General features: G+C 47.0%; 1 protein-coding gene across 4 annotated transcripts in view; it reads left to right on the top strand.

The window, feature by feature from the left end:
- The first annotated feature begins 267 nt into the window (after positions 1-267).
- Positions 268-17,993, top strand: part of LOC125487262 (ras-specific guanine nucleotide-releasing factor RalGPS1-like) — a 45,690-nt gene continuing 27,964 nt past the window's right edge. The window contains exons 1-4 of one of the 4 annotated variants that reach the window (XM_048618067.1): positions 268-374; positions 1,331-1,443; positions 6,585-6,680; positions 9,040-9,090. In XM_048618067.1, the coding sequence (XP_048474024.1) occupies positions 1,390-1,443; positions 6,585-6,680; positions 9,040-9,090 (201 nt within the window). In that variant the 5' untranslated portion in view covers positions 268-374; positions 1,331-1,389. Of the gene's footprint in view, positions 375-653; positions 728-764; positions 844-1,330; positions 1,444-6,584; positions 6,681-9,039; positions 9,091-17,993 lie in introns of those variants that run through there. The other 3 variants (XM_048618071.1, XM_048618070.1, XM_048618068.1) reach the window with 3 other exon arrangements.

The raw sequence follows: 17,993 nt of genomic DNA, 5'->3' as shown, positions 1-17,993 counted from the left end.
GTGTCCCTGAGCCTGTGTACGAGCACATTCACCGTGTCCCTGAGCCTGTGTACGAGCACATTCACCGTGTCCCTGAGCCTGAGCAGCACACACAGCCCCCGGGGGGTGGGGGATCTTCAGCTGAGATTTCTTACCGGTGCGCACCTTTAATTGCTCCCCTGAGGCGCGGCCCCGATGGGTGCGCGTGCGCGGACAAGCACCACCGGGAGCGCGTCTCTGCGACTCGGTCTGTTTTAAAGTATGAACCCGCGGAGCGGCTGTGTTTCTGGTCATTGTAACCTGCCCAGTAACAGAGGCACCAATCCTGTACTGGACTGGTCACTACCGACCAGGAGCTTCACTGCTCTGCTCTGGCTTTGCTTGAGACTGACCAGGTCTGGGTGCTGAGGGTTTATCTCCATCTCCTGAACATTCCCTGTGTGCTGTATAGTATCATACTGTTTGTTAATCTTGTTGAAGCTTGTCTCAGGAAGTGTGTATGGCTGTTACTGATGCTGGACTCAGCTCTGTGATTGGTGGGACAGCTTATTGCAGATCCTCAAATTTACTTACCTAGGAGAGAGGCAACGAGAATGAGATTCTACAACTTGAAATAATTTGATGGAGTTTTAATTAAGTGAGATTTCTGGATGGATGGTGCTCGTTTGGGGAAGTAATTTACTTTTGGAATACCTGTTAAGGAAGTTCTATGGAGCCCCACAATGTAAATGTGGATTGTTAAATTTATGTACGTTTGAGAGTGGAGGTAACAGAGGTGTACAAAAGGGGAATGTGGTGAATTATAATGTCAGTGCATGTTTAGGAAGAGGGTGAACAATTACTCAATACCATTGCATTAGCCAGGTGTGAGATGTGCTTTGCCCCTCCCTATCTCTGGAGCCTTCCATTATCTCTCCCTCTCTCTAATTCCATTGCCCTTCCATCACTGGTCATGGATTTTAGCTGCAGAGGCTCTGAACTCTGGCTTTGCTTCACCTCACCTCACCTCTTCATCTCTCTACCTCTCTTTCTTCCTTTGAGTTCATCATAAACATTTATCCTTTTATCTTTATCTGGCTCACTGCCATGTCATGCTGCTGTAAAATGTCTTGGGATGTTTTGCTCTAATGGTCATGCATGTATATAAGTTGTTTACTTTTTATTTCTTTTTTGTAATAACTGGTATTTGGCAGGAGTGAGCGTGGAAGGAAAATGATTAGAATAGGATTGTCAGGTTCCTGTTTGCAACCTTCATCCCTTGCACAGTTACTTTATTGGATGGATTCCATTAAATGAGCCAATCTCCAAAGGTGAAACCTGAAATTCATTATTTCCATTTCATCTTTTACAGAATTTGACCCATTTAAGGAATCTGGGTGACCCAAGGTTGAAGAGCTACCAGCTGTTGCTATGGAAGTGGCTGAAGACGTGCACAGTGACATTGAGTCAGATCGTGGCCTTGAGGTAGGAATGTGCTGTGTCCCAGCCTCAGTCTACCGTTGTAGCCTCTGGTCACGTACCCGAATACAGAGAGAATATCATGAGGTATATTGACGCACTGACACAGCAGGATGTGAATGTCACTTTGAGATGGAATTTTAATTTTAGCTAAAGTCATTTCAGAGTAAATGCAGTTAATGAGTTCTCCTTCCAGCTTCCTATGTTCAGGCTGTGCTGGGACCTGCAGGTGAAGAGCTTGCATTTAACTAGCACTTTCCACATCCTCTGCAACACCTCTTAAAATGTTCACTGCTGGAATTCTGAGAAATGCAGCAGTCACTTTACGCACAGCAAGATCCCACAGGCAGTACAGTTCAGTTATTTCATGACTTTTATTTGTTGGAGTATGTGAGGGTGAATATAGACTTCAGAACGTCTCCACAGCACTACTCCCCCTGCCCCTTTACAAAACAAAGTGCCTCTGTTTCTTTTGAATGTTACCACAGGACCCTTAATAACCTCACATCTGGAACACAACATTGATATTGCATTAATTACACATTGTGTGTATGTCCTGTGGTGAAGCTTGAACCCATGACCTGGCTGAGATGAGAGTTTTACTGACCCCAGATGGGAAATACAAACCGGTAAGACCTTTTATCCTCACCTCCCGGTAGAGAGCTAAGACCAGGCCTCTGGGATGTTAATGATGGTGCTTCCAACGACTGGGATTAAAGGCTAGAGAATGCCCTACTGGGTACCTGACCACCTTTGTAGTTCAGTCAGAATCCTGTGTACTGAGGGCTCATCTACAAGCTTGCTGCATTATGTGGGTACCAAGAAAGGGTTAGGTTGTGTTTCTTTTGTAGTTTAGGAAGGGCAAGGGCCAGAGGTGATAGCAAGGAAGGGCAATACTGATTTGTGTCGGAGTCTGTATTTGCTCTGTGATTCTGATTAAGTGAGCTGTATGATTAAAGTATGAAGGGGTGACGATATTGTTTGTCTCTTTAACAAAAGATTTGGAGGAGAGGGGTTTAAATTATTACATGGGATTAAAGCTTTTCACTATTTGAGGTTCATGTTAAACTTGTGATGTTAATTCAGTTTTTCTCATGTTGAGGTTTAAGTTTGAAGGGGTGGGAGATCAGACCCTGGCTTTTGAGGGTCTCTGGATTTCATTAAAAGCATGATTTAGTGAAATTCCACCAGCATCCACATCCAGAGGATCATTAGCTGCCATTTCCATCACCTCCAACAAGATGTCACCACTAGATACATATTCTCCTCTGCTCTCTTTTCAGACCTCTGTAAGGAACATTCCCTCCAGGACATCCTGATTCACACTTCCTTCACTCCCAACATGTCCCTACAGCCTCATGGCACCTTCCCCTGCAATTGCAGAAGGTGTAACACCAGCCCATTTAGTTCTTCCCTCTTCCCCATCCACGGCCACAACGCACTTTCCAGGTGAAGCAGTGCTTTACCTGCATTTCACTCAATCTAGTCTAATGTATTTGCTGCTCACAATTTGGTTTCCTGTACATTGGGGAAACAAAGTGCAGACTGGGTAACTGCTTCACAGAACACCTATGTTCCTTCTGCAAAAAAGAGCCTGTGCATCTAGTTGCTTGCCACTTCAATACACCACATTGCTCCCTGGCCAACATCTCGCCTCAGTCTTGCTGCAGTGCTCCAGCGAAGCTCAGTGCAAGCTGGAAGAACAGCACCTCATTTTCTGCTTGGGAACCCTGCAGCGCTCTGGACTCACATCGAGTTCAACAGTTCTAGGGCTCAATTACCTTTCCCCATGCTTTCCCCCACAACCACACACCAGGCCTTGTCATCACATGGGTTGCTACCACACAACCCACTGTCAACTACTGAAGACTCCATTAGCAGTTTTTCATTCCCCCAGGCTGACCTTCAACCACTCCTTTGTTCAACTGTTTTTATTTCTCTTTGGGCTCCATTTCCACCTATTGTTTACTCTGCCCCCACCCCACCCCACGCCACCCCACCCCACGTATAAAAACCATCAGTTCTGAAGAAGAGATAGTAGGAACTGCAGATGCTGGAGAATCTGAGATAACAAAGTGCAGGGCTGGATGAACACAGCAGGCCAAGCAGCATCAGGGGACCAGAGAGGCTGACGTTTCGGGCCTAGACACTTCTTCAGAAATGGGGGAGGGGAAGGGGGTTCTGAAATAACTAGGAAGAGAGGGGGAGGCGGATAGAGGAGAGGATAGGTGGAGAGGAAACAGACAGGTTAAAGAGGCGGGGATGGAGCCAGTAAAGGTGAGTGTAGGTGGGGAGGTAGGGAGGAGATAGGATGGACAGGTCAAGGGGGAGGGATGAAGTTAGTAGGTAGGAGATGGGGGTGTGGCTTGAGGTGGGAGGAGGGGATAGGTGGGAGGAAGAACAGGTTAGGGAGGCAGGGACGAGCTGGGCTGGTTTTGGGATGCGGTAGGGGGAGGGGAGATTTTGAGGCTTGTGAAATCCACATTGATACCATTGGGCTGCAGGGTTCCCAAGCGGAATATGAGGTGCTGTTCCTGCAACCTTCAGATGGCATCGTTGTGGCACTGCAGGAAGCCCAGGTTGGACATGTCGTCTGAGGAATGGGAGGGGGAGTTGAAATGGTTCGCGACTAGGAGGTGCAGTTATTTATTGCGAACCAAGCGTAGGTGTTCTGCAAAGCGGTCCCCAAGCCTCCACTTGGTTTCCCTGATGTAGAGGAGGCCACAACAGGAACAGCGGATGCAGTATACCACATTGGCAGATGTGCAGGTGAACATCTGCTTGATGTGAAAAGTCTTCTTGGGGCCTGGGATGGGGGTGAGGGAGGAGGTGTGGGGGCAGGTGTAGCACTTCCTGCAGTTGCAGGGAAAAGTGCCGGGTGTGGTGGGGCTGGAGGGGAGTGTGGAGCGGACAAGGGAGTCTCGGAGAGAGTGGTCCCTCCGGAAAGCAGATAAAGGTGGGGAGGGAAAGATGTCTTTGGTGGTGGGGTCGGATTGCAGATGGCGGAAGTGTCGGAGGATGATGCATTGGATCCGGAGGTTGGTGGGGTGGTACGTGAGGACGAGGGGGGTTCTGTTTTGGTTGTTATTGCGCGGACGGGGTGTGAGGGATGAGTTGTGGGAAATGTGGGAGACACGGTGGAGGACATTCTCGACCGCTGATGGGGGGGATGTTGTGGTCCTTGAAAAACGAGGACATCTGAGATGTACGGGAGTGGAATGCCTCATTCTGGGAGCAGATGCGGCAGAGGCGAAGGAATTGGGAATAGGGGATGGCATTTTTGTAGAAAGGTGGGTGGGAGGAGGTGTATTCTAGGTAGCTGTGGGAGTCGGTGGGCTTGAAATGAATATCGGTTTCTGGGTGGTTGCCCGAGATGGAAACAGAGAGGTTCGGGAAGGTGAGAGAGGTATTAGAGATGGTCCAGGTAAACTTAAAGTTGGGGAGGAAGGTGTTGGTGAAGTGGATGAACTGTTTGAGCTCCTCGTGGGAGCACGAGGCGGCGCCAATACAGTCATCAATGTAACGGAGGAAGAGGTGGGGTTTAGGGCCGGTGTAGGTACAGAAGAGGGATTGTTCCACGTAACCTACAAAGAGGCAGGCATAGCTTGGGCCCATGCGGGTACCCATGGCCACCCCCTTTGTCTGTAGGAAGTGGGAGGAATTGAAAGAGAAGTTGTTGAGGGTGAGGACGAGTTCGGCTAAGCGGATGAGGAGGGGGACTGGTCGGGCCTGCGGGACAGGAAGAAGCGGAGGGCCTTAAGGCCATCTGCATGGGGAATGCAGGTGTAGAGGGACTGGACGTCCATGGTAAAGATGAGGTGTTGGGGACCGGGGAATTGGAAGTTCTGGAGGAGGTGGAGGGCATGGGTGGTGTCACGGACATAGGTAGGGAGTTCCTGGACCAAGGGGGAGAAAATGGAGTTCAGATAGTTGGAGATAAGCTCAGTGGGGCAGGCGCAAGCGGAGACAATGGGTCGACCAGGGCATTCAGGTTTGTGGATTTTGGGGAGGAGATGGAAGTGGGCGGTGCGGGGTTGGGGAACGATGAGGTTGGAGGCCGTGGGTGGGAGGTCACCTGAGGTGATGAGGTTGTGAAGAAGAGTCACTGGACCCCGAGACGTTAACTCTGATTTCTCTCCACAGATGCTGCCAGAACCTGCTGAGATTTTCCAGCAATTTCTGTATTTGTTTTAGATTTCCAGCATCCACTGTTCTTTCAGATTTTTTTTGTTTTATCTGGTGAAATTCCTATGTTGGACAGAGGGTGGTAGCAGAACACACTCCTCTGTGCTGATAGACAAATGAAGAACCCTCCTAAAGAGGCTGCAATAAACTTAAGAAACCCTGGGATAGGCTTAAAGGCCTTGTGTTACCAACACGTAAGGCATGAGAAGAGGGTGGAAAGGTAAAGGTGAAGAAGGGTCAGGGAAGGTTAATAAGTGAGCACCTTATGGACATTTTTCCCAAGTTTTGACAGAGGAAGTGAATCTGTTACCCATTGAGGGTCAATGACCAACGCTCTTGGATTCCAAGTGATTGGTGATAGATCTTGAGAGGAGTTGAGTGTTTTTGCTGGGAGTTGGGATTGAGAATGCTGCAAGTGGAGGAAAGGGATTTGGACAGGTGCTCCTGACGTGGTGAAATCGAAGCGGGGATATGGAGACAATAACTCCTGCAAATAACTCCAGCAGAGGCACCATGGACTCTGTGGCCTACACCTGGGATGTAAGACTCTAATTTCCTGTCTGAGGTTCTGAGCAGGTTCATTTCAAATGAGCAAGAAGGTACTTGAGAAGGAGTTACTGTGCAACCCTCTCGCCTTGTTCTTCTCTGCTGCTTAGGCCTGTGTGAAAGAGGTGGGTCAGGAGCTGCGTGTGGGTAGCCCCCAGTATCCTGGCTAAGGATCCCTCCAGCAACATCCGAAAACACTGTGGGATCTTGCTGTGCATTAATGGCTGCGTATCCTACATTTTAAAAACAATGACTAATGTTCATTAGAAGTTCAGGGAAGTTGAAAATGTACCCAAGCCTGGGCGTGTGAGTGAACTGAGCCGCACTTAGCGTCAAAGCCATCAATGTTACTGACCAAAATATCTCCTGCTGAGTCACAGTCTGTTTCCGAGTTGAGATTTTGCCTCTTTCTGCAGAATCCAGCTGCTACCTCCTCGCAGAGAGGGTCCTGTGACCTCAACTTTGATGCTGTGGTATTTGACATTCTCATGGTGACTCCAGAAGAATTTGCGGTGAGTAGAACATGAGGAGGGAAGAAGAATGGAGGTGGGACAGGTAGAGGTCAGTAAATTGTGGGCCTTGATTTTATAATGGAGCCTGGAGCCATGAGCTGTGAGATAGTCAAATTGCAAAGAATGAATTTGAAGTTTGGTGCCTCAATTTCCCCCAGAGGTTGTGTTGAGTGTTGTGGGGGCAATGGATTGGTAATTTTATTCTGAATTTGTGCCCTGAGCCAGCTATCGCTCATTTCAAATGAGCTTTGCCGTCTGATCAGGAGGGAAAGGTGCCCAACATCCAGTGAGCTCTGTCGTGGACATTCCTGTGGATGCCTGAGTGGGTCAGGATCACATGCAGTGAGTCCCCCCCACAGGCACAGAGCTCACAAGGTATCCACCAAACTCTCACTAACAAGATGCTGAAGAGTAGGCAGGAGCCAGACACAGGACAGTTGGAGGGAGGTGGCAGGATTGGGGCAAGCTTTTCCTGACTGAAGGGATCTGTTGTACAAAGGGAGTGAAGAAGAATGGCTTCAGAGCCCCATTGGGGAAACCCACCCAGTTTTTTGGATGACGGTTTTTACAAATGTTTAACTTTGTCATTGAGCTTGAGTTTGGATTTCTGTAGCACCTTCCACAGCTTCAGGGTGTATTGACTGCCATTGAAGGTGGTCGTGGTTGTGGGAGGTCAGTCATCTCAGCTCCAGGACATCTCTGCAGGAGTTCCTCAGGGTAGTGCCCTCGGCCCAACCATCTTCAGCTGCTTCATCAATGACCTTCCCTCCATCACAAGGTCAGAAGTGGGGATGTTCGCCGATGATTGCACAATGTTCAGCACCATTCGCAACTCCTTAGATACTCCATGTTAGATGGAGTCCATGTTAAAATGCAGCAAGATCTGGACAATATCCAGGTTTGGGCTGACAAGTGGCAAGTGACATTCGCACAGTGCCAGGCAGCATCTATTGTAAAGAGGTGAGAGTCTCACAGTTTCTAGACAAGATACCTCCCAAATAGTTAAATCCCAGGTGAGGAGGGATGAGCTGTTCCCCTTTTTTTATTTTTTAGAGATAGAAGGAACTGCAGATGCCGGAGAGTCTGAGATAACAAGGTGTAGAGCTGGATGAACACAGCAGGCCAAGCAGCATCAGAGGAGCAGGAAGGCTGACGTTTCGGGCCTAGACCCTTCTTCAGAAAATGAACTCTACTTTTCTCTGCTCTACTTTTCTGTCCAATCATTGCAACAAGGTTAATGTACAATAGAACCCCTTCCCTTGTGGATACCTTTTGTTCAAGCCCAAATACCTTTTATAATTTGAAAGATGCCAAATAAACCAGACTTTCTTGAATGAAGGAGTGAGTGAGTTTATTGGCTACTGTGCAGCATTCCCTCAGTACTGCATCAGAGTGTCAGCCTGTGTCAGGTACTCCATTCACACGTCCATCATTTCTTTAGGTTAACTCAATCCTGCAGGGACGGAAGGGAAGGAACATCTTTGGTTTCTGAGCAGCATGCATGGAATTTGAGTGAATTCTTTGGTCAGTTCTACATTGATATCAGTCTTAAACATCTCCACAATTTTTGGACCATGCCTTAACCATTTCACAAAACCATCAGCAGTTGCTGACTCTGTGCACGCAGAGGAGAAAGTTAATGGTTTGTGATTTTTACCTTCAAAAACCTCACACAGTTTGGTGATTTGAGACTTGTTCATGGTGACAGGTCATGCCAGCTTGTAACTCAGACCGGTGCGATTTTTCATTTTAAGACTACATTTTTATCTGTGGCTCTGGTTATACTTGCTGTGGTCTTGTCAGTATTTATTAGCAGGTGTATAAACCTTTGACTGCGACGGTCCCACCGTAGCATCATAAAATAGTGCAGCACTGAAGGACGCCATTTGACCCATCAGTTCTGTGCTGGCACTTTTGAAGGGCAGTCGAGTTGGTCTCAACTACTTGCCCTTCATATTCCCGTAGAGGGACAGTCCAGCTCAGTGGGCTGGATGGCTGGTTTGCAAAGCAGTGTGACGTCAACAACCTTTACCCCTCTCTCTCCCGTTTGCTCTCCAGCCCCAGCCAATGCTGCCAATCCTGCTGCATATTCCCAGTATGCCCTGGGAAATCTGACAGAGCAATCAAAGAAAGGTTGGCCAAAGGCTGTGAAAACTGAGAGGTTCTGGCCTGAGGCAGGAAGCAAACAGAGTTAGCGACATCTGGTTATGAGGCGGGAATTGGGAATTGGGAATTTGTGTTTGATCGGCAGAATGATTTGGAGGAGCAGAATGTGAAATGAGCCGTCTTTGTCAGTGACACGATTCTGTTCCCCTTTCATGTCCTTACCTTTTGACTGATCCTGAATGTTCTGTTTCAGAGTCAAATCACCCAACTTGACATTCCGAGCTTCAGAGCCATTCGACACCAGGTAGGACCTGGGCTGCAGGAGGCAGCAAGGGGGTAAAGGAGCAGGGATGGGTGTAGGGGAGAGTAGGGGGAGGGGGAAGAGAGAGAGAGAGAGAGAGAGACATGAGGGTAAGGGGTTCAGGCCAGAGGAGGGGAGGGGAGGGGTGTGGCTGTGGATGGGGTAAATGCTTCCAGCCTGGGATAGGAAAGGGGCCTGGTTGCCGGGGGTGGGAATGTGGGACTGGGTCAGGGCGGAGACTGGGCCATGGGAGAGTCAGTGTTGAGGGACATTGTCCTAAAGGACTAGCTAGCCATGTGTTAAAGTGATACAAAGTTGGGGCTAATTTCATGTCAACAACATAACAAACTTATAAAAAGACTCGGATGGGTTATAAACATGGTTGACAGGCCAGCACTGATTGTTCATCGTTCAGTTCCCCTGGAGAAGACTGTAAGGTGGAGGAACAGAAGTAGGCTATTCAGCCCATCGAGTCTGCTCTGTGGTTTAATGAGATCACAGGTGATCTGATCATTCTCGACTCCACTTTCCTGCCGTTTCCCCATAACCCTTGATTCCCTTACAGATTTAAAAATCTGTCTATTTCAACCTTCAATATATTTAATAACTCAGCCTCGACAGCCCCTTGCAGTTCAAAAAAAACCATAGATTCACTCCTCTCAGGGAAGAAGTTCCTCCTCGTCTTTTATCTTAAATGTGTGACTCCTTACTCTGGGATTATTCTCTCTGGTCCTAGACACCGCCCCCCCCCCCCTGCCAAGGGCAAACAAACAACCCTTATCCTACCAACCCCCTCCCTAACAATATATAGGTTTCAATAAGGTCATCTCCCATTTTCCTAAACTCCAGTGAGTACAGGCCCAGCCTACTCAACTTCCCATCAGGAAATCTGTCCCTCCATGCCTGGGATCAGCTGAGTGAGCCTTCTCTAGACTGTCCCAGTGTTAGTCTACTTCCCCTTAGATAAGGGGCCCAAAACTGTTCAGTGTTCCAACTGTGGCCTTGTATAAATTTGGAAAACCTCCCTTTGAAATAAATGTTAACATTCTATTTGTTTTCCCTTTTAGCTGCTGAACTTGGACACTTTTTAATTTTTTTGTGGTGATTTGAAGGTGGTGAGCTGCCTTCTTGAACCATTACAGTCCCATGTGCTGTAGGTAGAGCCACAATGCCCTTGGGTAGGGAGTTCCAGGATTTTGATCCAGTGACCGTGAAGGAACAGCGATTATATTTTCCATTCAGGATGGTGGGTGACTCAGAGGGGAACTTGCAGGGGGTGGTGTTCCCATGCATCTTTGGCCCTTGTCCTTCCAGATGGTGGTGGTTATGGGTTTGGAAGGTGCTGCCTAAGGAGCCTTGGTGAACATGTAGATGGTGCACACTGCTGCAACTGAGTGGTGATATCTGTGTCATTCTAGAACAGTGTTGTGACCTTGCAGAGCCTCTTCAATGTTGGATAATGTCTGGAATTGGATGTACCTGTTGCTGAGTGATATGAAGGACAGTCAGTGCCCCTCTTTACTCTTTAACCAAGGGGGCTGGTGTAGTCAGTTTGGAGGTTGTGATGATCCCACCCAGAAACTGTGTGTCTATGTCAGAGTTTTTGTTGGCGTTTCGGTTCCTACTGTGATGCATTACAGGATTAACTGGCTGCTTCTGCCAATGGAAATGTGAATAATGGATTCTTTTGTCCTGGAAAATGACTGTTTTTATTGTTTCTCACTTTTTAAAATATTTTTGTTCTCTCTCACTTTAATGTGATATTATTCATCTACTTTGGTGGCTGTTGGCTCCTGGATTTTAATATCTTTGAGACCACAGTAAAGGCTTATTCTTCAGGTAGTAACGGTGACAATCCAGAGGCTTTGCTCGGTCATCAGCCTCTGAAATCGCCCTCATGGTGCTGCGGTTGGTTTAATTACATATTTGCGTGTATCTATAGTAACCTGAATTAATTATACCTTACCGGGTGACCAGGTTCACACCAAGTGGGATGGTTTTAGTACAATTGCTCCGCGTCAATTGAATAAAGTCATCTCAAGTTCAAATCCCTCCATGACGTTGGTGCCTCAGCATTCTGCATTTGTACAGCCTCCAATTCCAACCGGCTTCGTGAAACCTATCTCCTTCAGTCCTGGCAGCTGTACTGCCAAATTCCAGAACCATAAGCTTGGTAATTCCCTCCCAGCGTCTGTCTGTCTGTCTGTCTCTCTCTCTCTCATTATAAAATGCTTCTTCAAACCCACTCTTCGGACTGAGTTATAGGTTACCTGTCTATAATATCTCCTCCTGTGGGTTTATTTGACAACCCTTCTGTGAAGCACCTTTTGGGACTTCTCATTACGGTGCCACATAAATGCAGATGGTGGTTGTCTGAGTTTAGCCGACAGTGTGGGAGTGAGGGTCATGCGCAGAGGACGGGTGGCTGTGAGCTCCCGCCATCTGCTGCAACCCCTCCCAAGTATCCTGCCACACTCCCCCCGTCACTAACCCCTCCTTCTCCGGAACCTTCTTGGGTCTTTCCTTCCCGACAGCCCAGAGACCGAGTCCCAATTTTCCAGTCTGTGCGTGTGCTACTGCGTTTGTACAGAAAGTAACACAATTTGGCTCCAATTCTGGATTAACTTCACTGTTTTTTTAATCTCCCTGTTATCCCCACGTCATTAAGAACACTATTACCCCGGATTCCTCTGTTCAGCTCCCCGGTGCCTGTCTCTGTCTGTCAGACAGACAGACAGACTGTGTCAGCATAAAGAGACGGACACTTACAACCTAAAATCCCAATCAGATAGCCCTGACCTACTCCTGGATCCAGCCGACAAATTTGTTTGAATGTCCACTACAGCAACTTGATCTCCTTGTTTCAGCATCTGTTTCTGTTCATAAAGTATTTTTTTTTTGTCTAGATTTAATTGTTGGTGTTGCTTGTTTAGCAGCTTTTAAAATAAGGTGTAGTTGTTTGAAGTGACAGGGAGAGGCTGTGATGTAGTTAGCATTCCAGATTTTGATGTTTAACATCCTGCTGCTTCACAAATTGAGGCTAAACAGCAAACAACATAAAATTAGTGAGAACCAAACTTAAAAATTGAAAATTCCCAGATAGAGAGAACCTGAGTTTTGAACACAGGTTTTTCTCTGGGTGGGACTGAAGCTGGGTGTTGCTGTCTCTGTGTCTCGAGTGGATTCTCTCCCCAGCTCCAATATTGGACAAATTGAAACCCTTGCAGTGGGAAATGCAGGATATTGCAGTTTACTGGTCTGGGAGATTCTCTGAATTCACTCCACCCCCCACACTCACCCAGTGGGAAGTACTGAAGATTGTAGGTTCAGATTCCATTGAGAGAATTCAATAGTTTGGTTGGAGCTGAAAGACTACACAAGGTACCGCCTGGTTTATAGACATTTGGACTTGCTCTCCCACCCACTCTCTCTCTCCATCCATCCATCCACTCACCTGCTCCCTCACACCAATCTGACTGAGGACCATTTTGAGGGATGGATGCAAGGTTTTGCTACTCTGTCTGGAGCAGGTCCAGCCCGGTCCCACTGCACCAACTCTCCTTGTGTAAAGTCCCGTTCAAACACTTTATGCAATGTGCCTGGTTCCTACTGCAGCTCTGTAGGTGGCACAGAGGCAGATGATCCAACAGGAGGCTGTGCAAGTGGCTACTTAGATTCCTTTTAAGGTGCGGATTTGCTTTTATTACCTTGCAAAGCAACAGAACCGCAGTTTGGAGCTGATCCTGCTGCCATTTGGGAACCACGAATTTAGAAACTGTTGCCAAACACTCCCAGATTCCAGGCAGTAGCGCTTGCTGGTTAATGGTGTATTGTACAATCCACTTTTCTGTAATACGTTCCTTCTGGGAAAATGCTTTTCCACTGCCATTTGTGTTCAGCCCCGATTGAATGTAAATGGGGAGACCAAAACAACATTGTCAAGTGCTGGAGAAACTCATCAGATCTGGCAGTATTTATGGAGAGAGAAAGAGTTAATGTTTTGAGTCCAATGTGACTCTTCTTTGAAACTGCTACTAGGTAGGTACTTTCTTTTGGGGCTTATTTGAACCTTTCAATATGTACTGATAACCAAACATAGCCAGCTTAGAATTTAAAAATCTCATCTAAATGTTCAGATCCCTCCATGGCCTGAGCTCGTGACAGACTCTGTAGCTTTCAACAACCCTCCAAAGAACAAAACAGCACAGGAACAGGCCCTTCAGCCCACCAAGCCTGTGCCAATAATGATCCTTATTTAGACACACTACTTATCGCCCACACGTGGTTTCTATCCCTCTGTTCGCCTCCTGTATGTGTGTCTGTCAAGATACACCTTAAACATTGCTAACATGCCTGCTTCCAGCACCCCACTGGCAGTGTGTTCCAGGCACCCACCACCCTCTGTGAAAGATTTTCCCTGCACTTCTCCCCCAAACTTTCCCCCTCTCACCTTGAGCCTGTGCCCTCTTGTCGTTGACATTTCCACCTGGGAAAAAAGCCTCTGACTATCCACCCTATCTATGCCTCTCATAATTTTGTAGAGATCCATCAGGTCGCCCTCAGCCTCTATCTTTCTAGTGAAAACAATCCAAGTTTATCCAACCTCTCCTCATAACTCAAACTCCCCAGACAAGGCAACATCCTGATTAAACTTTCTCTGCACCCTCTCCAAAGCATCCACATCCTTCTGGTAGTGTGGTAACCAGAACTGCACGCAATATTCCAAATGTGACTTAACTAAAGTTTGTTACAGCTGTAACATGACCTGTGAACTTTTATATTCGATTCCCCGGCTGATGAAGACAAGCAAGCTCAGTGCCTTCTTGACCACCTTCTCCACCTGTGTTGCCACTTTCAGGGTTCTGTGGACCTGTACGCCCAGATCCCATTGTATGTCAATTCACCTGAGGGTTCTGCCACTTATTGTATAATTTGCACCTAAATTTGATCTTCCAAAATGCATCACCTTGCACTTGCCTGGATTAAACTCCATCTTACATCTCCCTGCCCAAATCTGCAAACTATCTATATCCTGCTGTATCCTTTAACAATCCTCCTCACTACCTGCATCTCTAACAATTTTGGTGTCACCCACAAACTTACTAATCAGCTAACCTACATTTTCCTCCAGATCATTTACGTATGTTATATACAACAAAGGTCCCAACACTGATCCCTGTGGAACGCCACCAGTTACAGATCTCCATTCTGAAAAGTGACCTTCCACTTCTAATCCTCCTTCTATGACCAGGCCAGTTCTGTATCCATCTAGCCAGCTTGCCATCCCCCAGATCCCATGAAATTCTACGTTGTAGCAGCCGACGATGAGATACCTTATCAAATGCCTTACTAAAGTCCATGTAGACAATATCGACTGCCCTTCCCTCATCAATCATACTTGTCACCACCTCAAAATAAACTCAATCAAGTTGATGAGACATGACCTCCCCACAAACCCAGTGCCTTCCCCTCACCAAATCCATGCTGCCTTTTGCTAACAAGTCCACTCACTTCCAAATGTGGATAGATCCTGTCTCTCAGTATCTTCGCCAACAGTTTCCCCACCACTGACACCAGGCTCACAGGCCTATAATTACCTGGATTATCTCTCTCTCCCTCCTTAAACAAAAGAACAGAATTGGCTATTTTCCAGTTCTCTGGAACCTCGCCTGCGGCCAAAGAGGATATGAAGATATCTGTTAATGTCCCAGCTGTTTCTTTCCTTACTTCCCCCATTATCCTGGGATAGATCTCATCTGGTCCTGGGGTATTGTCTACCTTAATCCATTTCAAGACACCCAACCTTCATTGGTTGAAGCATTGAGTACAGGAGTTGGGATGTTAGGTTACAACTGTACAAGACATTGATAAGGCCACATTTGGAATGCTGTGTACAATTCTGGTCATCCTGCCTGATGTGGAAGGTTTGTCTTGGGCCTGGGATGGAGGTGAGGGGGGAGGGGTAGGGGCGGTCGCAGGGAAAGGTGCCGGGGGTGGTGGGGGGCTAGTGGAGAGTGTGGAGCAGACGAGGGAGTTGCGGAGATAACGGTCCCTATGAAAAGTAGATAAGGGTGGGGAGGGAAAAATCTCTTTGGCTGTGAGGTCGGATTGCAGGTATCGGAAGTGGCGGAGAATGATATGTTGAATGAGGAGGTTGGTGGGAGGACAAGAGGGATTCTTTGTCTTTGTTTTTGTTTTTGTTTTTGTTGCGGGGAGGTGATGTGAGGGCAGAGGTGTGGGAGAGGTATGATAATTTTCTCTGTCATCCTAGGTCCCAAACCCTGATATTCCTGTCCTTCATTTTTACAGGAATATGCCTGTCCTGCACTCTACTCAACTGGTCTTTAAAAGGCTCCCATGTGTCAGAGGTGGATTTGCCCTCAAACAGCTCCCAATCCACATTCTCCAATTCTTGTCTAATTCGGTTATAGTTGACCTCTCCCCAATTTAACACCTTCGAGGTCCGAGGTCCGCTCTTGTCCTTATGTATAAGTATCTGAAAGCTTACGGAATTAGGGTCACTTCCCAAATGCTCTGCCTGCTGAAACTTTTGGCTGGGTTCATTCTCAATACCAGGCCAGTAAGGCTCCCTCCTTTGTTGGACTATCCATGTATTGTTTCAAAACAAAGCCCTCCTGGATACACCGAACATATTGGTCCCCATCCAAAGCCCTAGCGTTAAGGCAGTCCCAGTCACTAACGGAGGGGGAAGTTGAAATCACGCACCACAACAATCCTGTTATTTTCACATCTTTCCAGAATCTGACTACATATCTCTTCCTATTCCTGAGCTCTACCCATAATGCCATGCTGCAAGATTCCCTCCAGGATGTCCTCCTTCCACACAGCTGTGATCTGCTCCCTAACCAGCAATGCAACTCCTCCAACTCTTTTGCTTCCTCCTCTGTCTCTTCTAAAACATCAATATCCTGGATCCTGTCTCTGTGATAGGGACAACGTAATTGCATGCATTAATCCTGGCTCTAAGTTCGTCCATCATACCTGTTATACTTCTTACGTTGAAGCAAATACAGTCCCAACCTCCGGTTCTGTAGAGCTCAGCAACCTCTCCCTGACTGCACTGTCTTTTAGCTATATTTGTCTGAGACTCCAGCTCTTCCCTAGTGTCTGTACTTAATGACCTACTGCTCTGGTTCCCACCCCCTGTCACACAAGTTTAAACCCTCTTGAGTGGCACTATCAAACCTGCCTGGCAGGATATTTTGTTTGGGTGAAACCCTGTCCTTCTTTTACAAGTCCCACCTTCCCTGGAAGAGATCCCAATGATCCACGTATCTGAAGTCCTCCCTGCTACACCAGCTCTTTTTAGCCACACGATCAATTGTACTGTGTCTCTGTCCCAGGCATCAGTAACATGTGGCACGGGGTATAACCCTGAGGTTACTACCCTAGAGGTCCTGTTTTTTTAGTTTACACCCTAACTTCCTGAATTGTTGTTACAGGATCTCCAATCTGTGTGTTCCTGACATCTTGTGCATCCTTCATTTAATTCTCTTCACCATTGGGGGATGGGGGCAGGGGGGAACATGTCTTTAGCTGGTGAAGACCTCAGCTTTGGAATTGTCTTGTACCCCATCCATCCCCTCGTCTTGTCAAGGAACTGTTTGACTGAGCTTTATACGGCTGAGGGGGTCCTATCTCCTTAAATGACACACTGGTAACTCTGTGCTGAAGCACCTGGAATGCTTTCCTATGAAAGATGCTATCTGAATGCAGCATATTGTTTGTTAACTCAGTGCCAGTTGTTTGAATTGTGAGTTGAGGTTTGATGGCAGTTTGTTTGGGATGATCCACTTCATTACAGCTGGGAGCCTGGCTGCTGGAAGTGAGGGATTCTGATCTTCGATTGTGTACCATCAGCTTAAAACACAGACTGCATTCCAAAGGCTGGAGAGGTACAGCTCCAACCTCTGGCTGAGATGTTTACTCCATCACTTTGTTCAGCACCTTCCTCCTCCCAACCCCTTGGTCTCTCTTTCTCTCCAAATTAAAATAATCTTGATTTAACTTTTTAATAAAATCATTTTATGACCAACTCATGTTGTTTGCCAAAGAACAAAGTCATGGAATTAAAATTAAAGAGTCTGGAAAAACATCTGTGTTCAATTTTGGAATTTATTTGATGAAACATTTCATTTCCAATGTTCCTGCCCACTCCTCTCCTCCTTCCCCCCGCCCCCCACTTCCCAAACTTAGATGGATCAGCAGCTTATTTTAGGCCTTTTTCTTAAACTCTCAATATTAGAAATAGTCTCTCACATGTAATCTCCAAATGATAATCTTCTGTAGATGATGGTTAGTTGAAGAGTGATTCAGACATAACCATTGGCCACTGTCTGCCTTTGGTTTTAGTTAATTCAAACCACATTGTGAGTTTCAGTGTACACAGGGCTGATCTTAACATGTATGTTGTACCATGTAGTGCACATTTTACTGGGTAGACGGAGCTCACATTCTGGGTTTGCAATCAAGCACCAAACTGGACTTGCTCATCATTCTCTTGCAAACTTTTGGAGTTTACGCCAACTTCTTTTGCATAAGCATGTAATCAAATTTGGAAAAGTCTGCTCATTTGACAAGTTCAGAGCATTTTGATGCAACCAGTGAGGTACTGGTGTAGTGTGGTCACTGCTGTGATGTAGGAGGCATGGCAGCCTATGTGCGCACAGCAAGATCCCATTAATGGTAATGAGATAAGGATCAAGTGATGGGTTTTGAGACAGATATTTTCCAAGACACCCAGAGAAAGCTCTCCTCTTCTTCTTTGAATAACTGGTGTGGGATTTTTACATTTATGACAGAGGGCATTAAAAACTATCAGTGTGGCACTCCCTTGGTGCTGACCCTCGGGCAGTGTGGCGCGCTCCCTTGGCGCTGACCCTCGG

This window comes from Rhincodon typus, chromosome 38 (assembly GCF_021869965.1).
Source record: "Rhincodon typus isolate 14 chromosome 38, sRhiTyp1.1, whole genome shotgun sequence".
Lineage (NCBI taxonomy): Eukaryota > Metazoa > Chordata > Chondrichthyes > Orectolobiformes > Rhincodontidae > Rhincodon > Rhincodon typus.
The sequence above is the reverse complement of the archived record's forward strand: the minus strand, read 5'-3'. Positions and strand labels throughout refer to the sequence as shown.